The sequence below is a fragment of the Anguilla rostrata genome, chromosome 8, assembly GCF_018555375.3.
Source record: "Anguilla rostrata isolate EN2019 chromosome 8, ASM1855537v3, whole genome shotgun sequence".
Taxonomy (NCBI): Eukaryota; Metazoa; Chordata; class Actinopteri; order Anguilliformes; family Anguillidae; genus Anguilla; species Anguilla rostrata.
Window position 1 is genome coordinate 23011710 of NC_057940.1, and position 14845 is coordinate 23026554.

At 37.0% G+C, this 14845-nt stretch overlaps 1 protein-coding gene across 1 annotated transcript in view; it reads left to right on the forward strand.

The window, feature by feature from the left end:
* The window catches only part of klhl14 (kelch-like family member 14), a 46690-nt gene extending 32559 nt beyond the window's left edge, over positions 1 to 14131 (forward strand). The window contains exons 4-9 of the mRNA XM_064347081.1: positions 4919 to 5008; positions 7879 to 7957; positions 8168 to 8358; positions 8763 to 8921; positions 9835 to 9992; positions 11321 to 14131. Of these exons, the coding sequence (XP_064203151.1) occupies positions 4919 to 5008; positions 7879 to 7957; positions 8168 to 8358; positions 8763 to 8921; positions 9835 to 9992; positions 11321 to 11461 (818 nt within the window). The 3' untranslated portion in view covers positions 11462 to 14131. The remainder of the gene's footprint in view (positions 1 to 4918; positions 5009 to 7878; positions 7958 to 8167; positions 8359 to 8762; positions 8922 to 9834; positions 9993 to 11320) is intronic.
* The last annotated feature ends 714 nt before the right edge of the window (positions 14132 to 14845 follow it).

Genomic DNA, 14845 nt, shown 5'->3' on the forward strand with positions numbered 1-14845 from the left:
AACATGCCAAGTGGATGTAATATTATGGTGCAGTTGTCATGAAAATACCCTTTTGTTTAACCATTGTACATGCAATCCATGTTATTATTACATAAGGCATAATACAATAATACAATGAAAACATGTGCATGGTTTGTAAGGTTTTCCGGGATTTGTAAATAAGATATACAGATGGTTTATAGATGGTTTATAGTCCAGATCCAGAAAAGAAATACAAAGTGTAATATTCGAGGGGCCCAAATGAGGGCACTGTGGTACTGTCCCGTGCAGTGGCCCCCACCAGGTGCCGGTCGTTTCACCCTTTACGACCCCAAAACACCCACACCCACAACCACAGACAAAGAGACTAGTTCCCCTTATCTTGGTTGTGTCCAGGTGGTAACATTCCAGAGAGCCAAATGGCCTGCCCATTCAGAGGAAGTCCGAGTGACTTATGGTTTTACCACCAGGCTCTCGGGTCCTTTGCAGTACACGCTGCGTCCCAGCATGCTGGCTCGGTCAAATGTCAGCCTTTTCTGGGTTCCAGTTTGACTTCCCTCTTACAGTTTTGACACCATTGCTTTCAGTGAGGTCATCGTCCCACCTGTGTAACTAAGAGCTTTTTAACCATGTGTTCCTTACATTCATCCCATTGATGAGTGGATAAACAACAGAGTATGTTTATTAACGTATTGTGTCTACATCGCAGTTGGCTGCATTCACTAGTTCTAAACTGCAACAAAGGATGTTGAAAGGTATGAAAAATGCCTAACTTTAAATCCTTTCAAGGACTCTTCTGTGGATTAAAAAAATAATAACATACCCCTACCCTCTCATGCTACCGATGTGTGTGCCCTGCAACTCCAATTTACTATTGAGAACCTCTGTGATGCCAGCTGCATCAGTAAATGACAACAAAAAAAAAAAGTTTATGTAATGCCATTTATGTCAACTGAATCGAACTGCCAATCTTTGTCATCTGTTTAAATGCTCTTTTCAGGCGTGCATTCTAATTGAAAGCACTTAGGTCTCATCGTGGAAATAAGCAGTTATTGAATTTCAGTGGTCAAAAGATAAAGAAAAAAAAAAAAAAATGTGTCTTGCAGACTGAATACATCAACCATGGCCTTCCAACAGACCTTTTGTTAATGTTGTCTCTTAATGTGTCACATTGAATTTTAGGTAATTCTGGCCCCCGTCACAACAAAATGTCCCACAGCATGCTAATTATTGCTAGTTGCAGGACATTCATCCTCGGCTACTATCTATCATGCATGTTCGGTTTTCTGGAACTGGAGGTAGACAGCAGCAGTAGGACCTGTACTACAAACTTAAGTGAAACCTCCTTAAAGGAGAAGCAAACTGAACTGAGGCGGTGCATCTGTCAGAACTCATAATTTCCCACCCTATGTGGTTTCACATAGCTGCTTAATGGCCAGGCCAAACATGAGCATAGTTTTCACTGGCCTATATACTGTGTATTTGATGGCTTCCAACTGCAACATGGCACATTTAATCATTTTAATGCTCTGAATTTTCCTTGTGATGTCAATGATTTATATTAGACTGGAGCAGACACCTACTTTCCTCTATAAAGATGAAAGACATACAGGAATAAAGCATGACAAAACCAAATGCTATGAGTGTTCTACTGCTTGTTCTGTGTCAGGGAATTTGTATTTTATCAAAGGAACAATAAAGAATTTGTGATGTTAAGGTTCTTCTCAGAATTTCACCCAGTAAACTGGAACTAATGCCCTTAGAAATATGAAAAGTGATCTTCCTTTTTGATACCACTTTCTTACCATTATTAAAACATAAAGCAGCTAAACAAACATTTGGTAGATAAGGATTGTATTATCAAATTGTTAAACACTTAACATCAAACAAGGCGGCGGACTTGCCCACTGTTTTTTTCTGGTGATGAGAATGGTTGGGGACTTATTTATGAACCATGTACATGTACAAATTTCATTCTAAACCAGTTTATCTCCTTAGTTAGCTGTGGAAGGGTCATTTCAAAACTGAAAGTAAAACAATGGAAGTGCATGTGAATACATCTAATATTTTAATCAGTGCTCCGTTTCATTAATGTTTTATGCTATTTTAAGCTGTATAGCCTGCTAATTGATTTATTAATGAGTTAGCTTATGGCCCAGCTGTAGTAATCAAGTGGTGGTGGTAGTGTTTCACAATCTTTCAATCCAAGCCTGGATAATAATACAGATCAGAAATGTTATTTGAGGTAAACAAGAAAATTCAGCAAATAAATCCAGTGGGAATCTATTAACATTGATATATTTTGTACTTGTATTGTAGTCTGGTCTAGGTCAGACCATAACGGGAAAAACGATGAGGGTAGTGAGTGGGGAATGGGTAGTGGGAACTGTTAACCAACATACAGTACAACTCTGGTCCCTATCTGCCTATTCAAAACTGACTAACCTAGCTAGTCTTCAAAGGCTAGCCAGGTACGGGGTGGCTTTGAATGCTGGTGATGACAATTTGGACTGGGATATCAGAATCTTAATCTTATCTTAATCGCTTTTTTCAACTTCAAATACCTGAATTTACACACGTGGTGAAATCCAATCAGAAAATGTTTAAAACATATATAAATAACCAAGCACTGTTATCAAGTGTGCATCTGAACAGTAACCAGGGCCACCCAGATGTGAGTGCTTAAAAAGACTTGAAATGTAAGTGTTCATGAAGCCTTATTTATCTATGCAAAGCAGTCTTAAGTCAGCATTATTATTGGTTGTGAAGGATAGAGTTGTATCCACTACTGAGACAAGACAAAACGATTGACTTCAGCATGTCTGTCACTGTGTCAGAGTAAGACGTGAGAGTCTAATCCCAGAGAAATGAGATTCAAGGCTGTCTAATTTTACAGTACCTGTGATCCATCAGCCGGTGGCAAGATGACAGTGAAAATAAATGGTAGGGATGTACTTATTACTGATTATGCTCAGACTCACTGGGGATGTACATGTTAATCTCCACAGTCATCTAACATCACTTCTCTCTGTTTAAACAGGTCATCTGTGCAAGAGAGATTTTTCCGTCAGCATTTCTGGTTCTGTGAAAATCAAAGCATCAATACAATCTTTTTTTTATGTAAATTATTTTAACAAGAAGCCTTTCAAACACTGGCTGGACAAACAAATTATTCCAGTGAACTAATTATTTTGCACTGAAGTTCCATCAAAATTTGTAATTAGACCATATTTGATATGTGCCTAGATAAATGCGGTCTATGAGTTTGTGGTTATTTCCTGCCAAAATTCTGCCTTATAGCTTTGGACCTTTTTGCTTCATATTTCAGTGTTGTTAAACGTTATACCCACATTTTATGTATTAACCCATTTAATAATGCACACATTTAGAGCTGGACTGGACTGAAAAGAATATTATTAGCAAGCTACGGTCAAGCACTTCTTTATAATTTTTAAAAAATCTAAATGCATCAAGCTTAATAGTAACTGCCTTTACAACAATTCCATTCATAACAGCATTGCTTTACGTTGTATCTTCACTGTAGACAGCTGGCTGGCTTGCAAATGCCAACATTAATCAGTATGGCAGTACTAAATCCGTTGCTACGGATTCTGTCACTTACTTTGTTTTATTAAGTATCGTCTATGGCAGATGTATAGTGGCCTCAGAGTGTAAGCAGCACATAGAGGCAGCACAGCATGTCTTTTGTTTTTGCACTGGTTCCATTTGTTTTGTGTTTCTTGAACACTTTGTGAAACAATTGATGTGTAAATTCATTTTGTCATTAATATAGCACATTATATTTATATTTTATCACAAATTACTTAAGAAATGCTCATGGAAATGGCATGCATTTTTGTTTTTGTTTTAAAAAAAATGCTTTTATGGAGTGGTTCTGTGGATGGTGGAGATCCAGGGCACCAGGGATTGACATTCCCCCTGAAGCTCACAAAGCTCTAGTGGTTACCGGAAGTATTGCAGTTTAATAAGGCTCTAGTGCTGAAAGGCAAATTTCCCCATTGAAGTCTATTCCAAAGTATGAATTTGCTTTGGCCAAATTGCACTATTTTGGACAGTACTTTTAAATTCTAAAATTTCTTCCCACCAAACTAATTACTCCAACAATTTATTTCTAACCCTCATGGAAGAAAGTAGTAAAGATTTTATTCATACCTATTTGGCCCACCTGTTTTTACATCACATTAGAAACATGCCACTAAAGAAGCAAGCAAGACGCTAAACAAATGACATCTAGGTCCATGGTGTTCAGTTCAGTTTACGTTGCTAGTTAGGTTCTACTGAACAGAAAATGTCGCTTCGCTGTCATGTGGAAAATTCAAAGAGTTTGACGTAACTATGATTAGAGTAACTACAAATTATGCAGTTGACCCATAGCAAGCTATGTCAGACATGGTCATGACTTGTGCATTATTTGGTTGTCATAAATCTGGAAAGAACAGTCATTTTTATAGAATACCAGTGGTGAGAGAGAATAGGGGAGAGGATAGGAAAGCGTGAAACCAGGCAAGGAGAAATATATGGATGACATTGTTGAGATTCCCATATATGAGAGTTGATATTGATATTCTCCACATCAATGTAAATACATTTCAATAATTATTAAGAATTATTAAGAATTTTTAAGTTTATCTGGAAATGTCAACCTTATTGGCACACATAGTTTGAAAGTAAGTGTTGGTGAATTGAAAGTGGTGCAAAATTAACCATAGTGTTGCCTAGGGAGGGGGGTCTAAATCGGGAAGCTAGCCTATTCCCCACCTCATCATGCACTAGTGACTCTGGTTAATTGGGCGCCTCCATTATGGCTATCCCAGATGGCTGCTTGTCTACAAGTGTTATAATCTTCTAATCTATTGAAATGCAGCACAAAGTCACTGTGTTGTTTAACTGAATTGGTATTTTTTTTGTGTGTTTACAGTAATGCCATATAACAGCGCTCATCACTGTGTTGTTGAAGTGGAAAATTTCCTGTTATTGATTGGTGGAGAGGACCAGTGGAACCCTAATGGTAACGTATTTCCTTAAAATTTTCTTCACATCTAAAAACACCGTTAACTAGCTGTACAATTGCTGACACAGCAAAACAATAAGGGAGTGCTATTGAATGAATGAAAATGAATGTTGATTTTTTTTAAATGTTTTGAAATTTTGTTTGTTCATCAGAATTAACAGAAGGAACAATACCAAATCACAGTTTGGGATTCAGTTTTGAGACTTGGACTTAAGTCAGACTTAACTTGAAAAAAAACACATCTGCAATTCAGATTCAACACTGGGAGCACACCAAATGTCAAGTATACAAATTGTATTTCACATTTGGCATTTCCTGCGAGGTTAGTTGAAAATTAATTAACGTTTAGCTAGCCTCCTTCCAATGTGGCATACCTCTGCTCAACTTTGGGGATATGCTTTGCAAATAAAACAATGGGTAGTTACTTCTCTCTTTTTTTGTAAATTTGTTTCTGATTTTATCAAAGACAACAAAAATGACCATAAAGAGGGGGAAAAAAACACATCTTGCGCACACCCAGTGAGCAATAAACTGCATCTAATTCCTCCTTTTCCCACCCCATAATGTAGGGAACTCCTCCCATGATTTCCCACATGTAGCTTCCAGATAAAGCTTAGATTGCATAGTTGTCAGAACAGGCAGTATGACATTGGCAGAGGAAGTGTCAAATAAATAATGATAATAAAATTATAAAGCACCTCTGTAAGAGGAGTATTTAATGTTATGTGATCATGCATAACATGGACTTTGCCAGTCTATCCAAAAATGTGAGGTAAATTTCTGGGGAAATTCTATCTCCAACTAATTTGCCATTTCATGTTAAGTCCTTCATTAATTCCTCCAGTGAAACAGATTTGTTGAATATCTCCACCTCCTCATGAGAGGTAGATGCTAAAGCTGTAAAAAGTGTCAAACAGAATGAGTGCTGCATTCATTTCAAGGGGTAGCTTAACACATTATGTGAGAGATTTTGATTTGACTTAAATGTTCAAATGAAATTTTCTTCTTTGGGTTCTGATGTGCTAAGGATGCTTCTAATTACCTTATTTTGTGTAGCCTTGCTTTATGGCAGGCTACGACCCAAAAACAGTGATATTCAACACATTCCACAGACAACACGACTCACAGTAGTCGGTATCTATATCATGGCAAGGGTCCAGTGGCAAAATCCACAGTAGTTTTTAGTACCAAAAATACTTTAAGTTCTAACTCAGAGAAACGTCAATATTCTTGTTAATAATCAGTGGGAAATCATGAATACCACATAGAATATCACATTTCGATACAATATTAAATATTAATATTAAAGAATTCAGGGACAAATTGTGGTGGGGCTAGGAATGAGACGACAATCAATAATATATAACTATATAGTATCTTGGTAAAAAACAAACATTAACGGTTATGTAATCGTCTTTGGTTTCAACACTTTGAGAGACTGGTCTGCCTGTGTTCTCTCTGGTGCTCTGCACCAACTGTAAGAAAGGGGAGTGAAACAGGCTCAATCAAGTGATGTACACACAGGAATGGAATATGCCACATGATTGGAATCATCACTCCTTCACTCCACAATTAATGTGAACTTAAGGGAGAAAGGAGCCACACCCAAGTGCTAGGCCGCAGGATTGCAGGACAAATAGGATTGCTTGTCATTATAAGGTCTTGGGCTCCACTCCTCTGTTCTCCACAGGTCTCACCGCGGACAGTCAAGCATGTGGCCACTAAATTGTCTTTCCTCTTGAAAAACGAAGCTTTTTCCTTTTTTTCTCCCAACTTTTGAATACATGCAAGCAACATGCCCTTTCAACCACATTTCCAAACCAGTGTACTCACACAGTCTTGTCCACTTCCCCTCCAAAAACTTCATTAAAAGCAATGTTCATGCTCTGAGTAATTGCACTTCACTAATAAAATTACCGACTGCCTGAACTTGCGAGATGGAAGCCATCTGGTACTGTCCTATGCTCTAGCAGCACTTCTTCATAATTCATAAGCTTTGTTACATATGTTAAAAATGCATTAATTCTGTGGGTTAAGAAGGGAATCACACCTAGAACTGAGTTACTGGCACAATGGTTTTACATTGTACAACATGGGCCAGGTGCTTCAGCACATGAAATCAGATATATTGCCAAATGCAATACCAAAGCAATATATAAGAAAGGTCATTGTTGTCAGTTAAAAATATAGACAATTTTATGCTGATAAAATAAGATTTGGTGATGTTTTGCATTGTGTGCAAATTTGCTGAAATATGAATAACTGAAATATGATTAGCTATTACTCAACCATCTTTGGAAAACATTTTGTCCATTTTTCTTTCAGAATTTTAATAGTTTTATGTAAATATCATGTATGCTATTGGCATTATTTGACTTGGATAAATGCAGCCTATTCAGTCACAGTTTAGCGACCAAGTTTTTCTTTCTATCAAGTTTGGTGCACATCCATTTTATGTGGAGTCATCCAATGAGTGCTAGTTGCACTAATTTGTGAGATAAGGCTACTGTAAATTGCATTATAGTTTGTAACCACCCCCCTCACTAAAAATATTTGATTTGATCCACATGATAACCTCAGCTTTTTTCCTTAGGTAAATTTTCTAGGCAAGGGCATGAACATTTGGGGAAAAAGCTTTCCCAGCATGCATTGAGCGCGAGGCAGGAATACACCCTGGACAGGTTGCTAATCCAAGGGCACACACACCATTCACTCACACACTCATACCTACTGCTACCCACTGCTCCATTGTGCCACCCATATCCAGACATGTTGGCCCTTTTTTATGCTGTTCTCTGACACTTATAGGGATCAATCTTAACACTTGCTTCCTACACATTGACCTTCTGTGTTTTTATCATTTCCAGGCAAGCACAGCACAAACTTTGTGAGCCGTTATGATCCAAGATTCAACAGTTGGATACAACTTCCACCAATGCAAGAAAGGTACTCTATAAAATGTTCATTTAAATTACAGAGTATATTTTTTTGAAGAAGTACAGATGCCTTGTTATATTTTCAAATATGCATTATCCTACAATAAGAATTAAATGTTGTTTAAAGGAACATTTTATGATGAGTAATTAATATTGATTATAAAACTATGTTATTGCTACTGCTGTCATTTAAAAAAAATTTTGTTACCCTTCCCTGCAGGAGAGCCAGTTTCTTTGCCTGTTGCTTGGACAAGCACCTGTATGTGATTGGAGGAAGGAATGAGACTGGATATTTGTCCAGTGTGGAGTCTTACAATCTGGAGACCAATGAATGGAACTATGTGTCATCTTTGCCCCAGCCCCTAGCTGCACATGCAGGAGCTGTGCACAATGGGAAAATATACATTTCAGGTCAGTGTCAATATGCCCATAGTCACTTACTCAACATAATGTCATCATTAATTTCATGCTACTTGTAAAAACTTTCTCCCCTCTATTTTGTTAGGAATATTTTTCTTTGAACTCACCACATTCTCAATTTTTTCTGTAGGCATTCTCTGCTAGACAGGTTTTCCTTTAAAACATTCATATTTAATAAGATTAATTTGGCCAGAGTTCATGTTTTTCCTTTATGAAAACCAAGGCATGGGTGAATAATCTGCAATGACAAGACAGTGATTCCCCATTCAGTGCCCCCATTCATTCTGATACATTATAATAATTTATCAGTATGTTTCCAGCCCCATAAGGGTAGTCATAGGATGTGATGTCTGAAAATGAAGTTCAGGTGCTGACTGTGACTGGTGCTGTTTCAGGGGGAGTACACAATGGAGAATATGTGTCCTGGCTCTACTGCTACGACCCGATGATGGATGTGTGGGCCAGGAAACAGGACATGAACACAAAACGTGCCATCCATGTTCTCGCAGGAATGAATGATCGTCTTTATGCTATTGGTGGAAACCATTTGAAAGGTATGGAGTTTCCTCAATTAACACTTTTAAGAACAGTCTTTGGAAAGACCATCTCGTCTCTACAGCTAATATGAGGACAGAAATCAATGAGGGCTGCTGCCCAAAAATGTTGAGGAGGATGGATCAGTGGTGCAGTGCGTGGCTGGGTGTGGTACTGGCCTGTTTGGCGTATGGGAGGGGATTATAAAAAGGTCTCTATTAAAATGAATTTTTTTAAATAAATATCTTCACTACAAAATGACATGTACTGTGCCTTTTTGAAAATATCATCAATGTTTTCAAAAATTCACAAAGTAGTTTTAAAAATAAAGTACATTAGTCAATACAAAACAGATAATACAAAACTATGAGGGCCAGCTAATAGTTTGGAATCTGCTAAAGTCATCCAAGAAGATTTAAACAAAATCCAGAAGTGGAAACCTGGCAAATGAAATTCAATATAGCCAAATGTAAAGTTCTGCATGTGCGAAATAAAAACAGGCAGGGTTAGTTTATGGGAGGAACAAAATTGGAGTGTGCTCAATTTGAAAAAGACTTGGGAGTAATGGTTGATCAAAGCCATTCAGGTTCTAGGCACTGTGCTGTAGCAGTAAAAAAAAAAAAAAAAGGCCAACAGGATGTTGGGATATATGGCCAAATGATTGAGAATAAATCCAAGGAAGTAATACTTACAATACACAATACATTTGTTAGACCACACTTGGAGAATTGTGTGTGGTTCTGGGGACCTTACTACAAGAAAAGGTTCAATGAAGAAGTCAGTCCATATGTCCCAATGAGAGTTACTGTAAATAGCAAAACAGTGCAGAAATAGTTCATTGGAATTTATGAACCCTGCTTTGCTGTGTGTCATGTGACCCTTATGAGGGACATGGTAAAATGTTTCAGTGTCTGTATCTTCTTGTTCTGGCAGGTTTTTCCCACCTTGATGTAATGCTGGTGGAATGCTATGACCCCAAAGGAGACCACTGGAACATCCTTCATACCCCCATTCTAGAGGGCCGGAGTGGGCCGGGATGCGCTGTGCTTGATGACAATATTTTTCTGGTCGGCGGCTACAGTTGGAGCATGGTAATATATGGATTTTATTAGATAAGCATTTTACTGTTTAACATTGTACCAATCATACTGTCATGGAAATTAGGATTGAGTAAAATGTTTTAAATAGGGATCCCCCTAAATGGGCAAGTATTGCCCAGATGTTGCATCTGCGCAAAGGGGTTCATTTATTAATTATTATGGAAAATAATATTGAAATAGTGGAGAACGTAGGCATAGCATCCCCTGGTGAAGACTTTTGTTTTTTATACATCTTTCTCCTGGAATTTTTGAAAAAAAGGTTGTTTTTTCAGCAACAATTAACTCTGATCTACTGCTTGGAGCCTGTGCATTGTTCATCAGCTGTTGAGAGTCATTGTAACAACACAAGCACAGCATACAGCTTAAAGCTTTGTGATGGCATGCTAATTAATGAATGATTTGTTATCCCCAACTGCACTAACTTGTTCTCCAATCAATAGAATCAATAGAAGAATTACTAAGCTGTTGAGATATAACTAATGAGTCATCTATTGTTTCAAACTATTAAATGACAGTGTTGTTAAATTTAGATAATGCAAGTAGGTTTTAATGAGTGTAACAATACTGCATGTAACCCATGAACAACCTCTGAAATAATAATGGAAACAAAATCATGTTCGTTATTTTGTACGGGACACTGCTCTTTGAGTTTTCTTTGAAAGCATAGAAAATCAGCGCTGAGATCACCTTAATGTGTACTGGCATTGTATGACTTCTGTTGGTGGACAACAGAAGTCACACTTCTTAATCATTTTGCACCATATCACAAATATTGGTTGTTTTTTAAACCTTTGTGCCCTATTGGTCAGTTGCATCCAAAAAGTGTCTATGGTCTGTGTTTCATTTTGCATCTGAGCTTTGGATGATGACATTATATTTATTTGGTTGATATCATGAAGGGAAATTATCCATCACCCATAACTCTAATGCAATAAAATAAGGAAGTGCTGGTGGGTTTTGCAATGTTCTAAAAGTAGGTATATCCTTTGCCTGCAGATTATACATTTAATTCACAAAACATGCCCTTTCCCCAGAAGTATTAGGCATGCATGTTTGAGCAGTATATAAACACTTTGACATGAAAACAGATGGACAGTATGTGGGGTGTAAATGTGGTTACAGTTGAGTAACTGTTTTTGTAAATGCTTGTGTTCCCTTCAGATCAAAATAAGTGTTTGAACAATTCATACGTCTGCTTTGTTGTATCTTAGAAGGCCATAGATAAGTACCTGTCAGTGTGCTACTAGTAAACTGTTACCTCACTGATTTTGGGGTGAGATGGATATCCTGACAGTGATAGCTGTGTTGTTTTGTTTCAGGGAGCGTACAAATCATCCACCATCTGTTACAGCCCGGAGAAGGGAACATGGACTGAATTGGAGGGAGATGTTGCAGAGCCTCTGGCTGGACCCGCCTGTGCTACTGTCATACTGCCAGCCTGTCTGCCATTTAACAAATAATGACGGAGCACCGTGGCAACATTTTATGTTTTCTGCTGAATCACAGATCTTTAGTCGATTATCAAGAAGTAAACAATTATTTTTTTAAGTTTCAAACAAAGAGCTTTGGCTGTTTAAGATTTAAAAATGATTTGCACCATCATGTATTTTGAAAAATGTGAAATGGCCATTTGTTACCGCTGTTCCCTATATGTGAATTACATTCATCAGTTAAATGGCCTTAAACAGTTGTCATGCATTTTTACTGGATTACAGCAGTTTCCCCAATCCATTTGTTATGTCATTTCAAGATGTTTAAAGTATTGTAGATCCCAGGTACTACTTTTTCCAACTTTGCTGTTGACACCTTGTGTAAATCATTTACACTGTCAGCTGGCCTCTGTGAAAATCAGGATTAACATTACATCATTGAAAAAAGCAGTTCACCTTCTGTCTGCATATGAAGTATTATTTCAGACAAGCTGCAGTTACTGCAGAAAAAAAGATTTAAAAAAGATTAATGTTGCTGTTCACAAAGGCAAAACTAAAAAGCACTTAAACAGAAAACAGCATTATCACTGAAATTTACTAAAACTGCTCTTTGTCAGCAATGTATGTAAATTATAAAATGTAAATAGAATGTGATCAGCTGAGTATTCCTGTTGTTTTGATGAAATGTTAGTCTTTCTATGCGCTTATTTTACACATTCTGAACATTGATTTGAGATTTGGAGCCCTGGTCAGGGAGGGCGAGGTACAAAGTTTTCATACATTACTATATTACCGGGAACAATGCTTGGATGGCTGAATTGGAAAGTTGTCATTATGGTAGTAATATTTGTCATAATTCCCACATGCAGCCCAGATGGCTCACTGGTTCACAGCTTCTTTACTGATTCTGTGGCATGGATCATCTTAATGTACATATTAATCTTTATGAAAATTAGGAAGTGATAATATATCATGTTGAACTGGCACTTTGCGTCAGAGGCTGGTTTCTTTCAGTTTAGTAAAAATGTACAGTGTTTCAAGAGCCTGTTTTGGTTTTATTTTCAGTTTGTTTTTTCCCCATTGGACTCTAAAAGGAAATTTTAAACACTTCCTTTTTATAGTGATTTACAAATCAAACGGCTATATTTTCAGAGATCGGTTGTCTGAGAATTATCTGTAAGTGCATAGAGAAATGATATTAATTTGTCTTGCCTACATCTGTATGTTATGATGAGAATGGCATAGTTGTTAAGGTTGAAATTACCTGGAGGTTGCATGTTGCATTCCAGGTAGGATGCAACTGATGTACCTTTCACAACCTGAATCAGAGGTCATTGTTCTCTCTAGGGCAGCCTATAAAAATTCCTTCTTCCAGATAGGACTTCAAAAGTCATAGTTATTTTAAATCCAAAGAACCATAGCAGAGTCCAATCTACAAGTCTGGCTGATCGTACAAACCAATAAAGTAAATATTAGATTCTCTTATTTTCCAATTGAGAGATACAGTGTGTTGGTAAATACCATAGCAGAGCAGTGGGTCAAGTGATACAGATATCACTTGAAAATATAAATCTGAAAAAAGCAGTACTCAGACCTCTTAGCCCAAATATAGATATGCCTTTTGCCAAGCGCTTAATATTTGCAACCAAAAGTATTTATCAAAATTATAAGTTACAAGACAGTATTTGAGCAAAACTAGGTCCTATTCCAAAACAATACAAAACAGCCTTGCCCAAATTGTTTCTTATTTTCTGGGCCTGAATCTGTCCCTGGCCCTGTCTGTGACAAAAATGGTTGCCAGCTGTTCAGTATTGTGACCAAAATTGTGTTTTTGTATTTTTGGGCTTTGCTGCAGTTGTACATAATTCATAATGAACTAAATTGCCTCAAATGTGAAATATTACTCCTCCCCAGGTCAGCAAATTCATCAGCAGCCCCCACGTGTCGCCCAAACAAAGTCGAATCTGGTAACCTTAAAGTATGACATTGGGGTGTTCCCTGTATTTTGGAACATTGGCAACCAAAGTGACATCTGTGGGAGAGGCAACTCCTGTAGACATGTGGGAGCACAGCATATGTTGACATTAATCTTTGACTTTCTGCCACAGTGTGAACCACTGCAATATCTGATCAGAAACAATGATTTATAGATGCTTTATAGAAATCTTTAGTATAATGATAACATATTTTACATACTTAAAGGTCTAGGGGTTCAACAGCATGTGCTGAAGTTGCCACCTTTATACCATTTTAAAAAGAAATATTCAGGGCAGTCAGGAAAAAAAATCAATTATAACAGAAATGTTTTGGAATAGTTCTTATTAATTTGTGATGGTGCCTATTGTGTGGATCACACTTGTACCTGTTTTCTTGTAACATTTGATTTTGACATTAGTACTTTTAAAGCTGTATCCTTTAAGTATTTTTGTTTGAAATGGCTCATTCAAGATGTACATAGTTTGTATTTTGGTACATGGGGCATCGAGTCAAGTTAATAACTTGGAATTTTGTACGCTGAAAAACATTTTTGTTGAGATGTCATGTCCTTTTGTACGTATTGTATCACCCTAATATGCATGTTATTAATGCTAACTAACCCAAACCCTACAACCATACACAAATGGAAGCAGACATTGGGGAAAAATGTGTAATTTGAAATAAAAACAGATCAATTGCAATTAAATAAAACTTACAACAAGTTATTGTGTATTGCTTTCCTTGACAGTTGCATGTAAGTAATGATCTTGACATGGTGCACATTTTATTTATTTTATATAATAAAACATTTTACAGGAACAAAAATAGGCAACATATTAAGAGTCATGTTGGGTATTCACTGATTTAAAAAAACTGGATGATTGCTGCAGCTTTCTCTTCAGTTGTACTACACATTTACAAATACCAATTACAATCACATAAGGTAATGCATGTGTGTACCTGTGTGAGTGTCTGTTGTGTATGTACATGCATGTATGTTGTATGCATGTTTGAAATGGTAGTGTACAGTGTTTGTGAGTGAGAGAGATAAATATGGAGAGCACAAATCATCCACTAAAATACATTTATTATAATGCTCTTCAATTAAATTTTTTTTTAATTGAATTGACGTGACAAAAAAAAACATTTGTGTTACTAAAGCACATTTTAAAGATATAACAACACTTAAAATAATAATGTTATTAGGATGCTCAAATAATTAATACAAGCTCAGAAAAGGCCACTTGCAAAGATGTAATAGGCCATTTACATCTCCATGAGCAGTACAGCTATCAATGTGATTAATAAAACCCAAACTCAAATGGTGTTCATGTCACCCAGTATCTCTCCATTTGCAACAGCCTGCTATGTATTTCACGGCAAGTATGACACTGTTTTTGCTCCAAGGAAAATAGGCAATTACTGTGGGTGAATTTG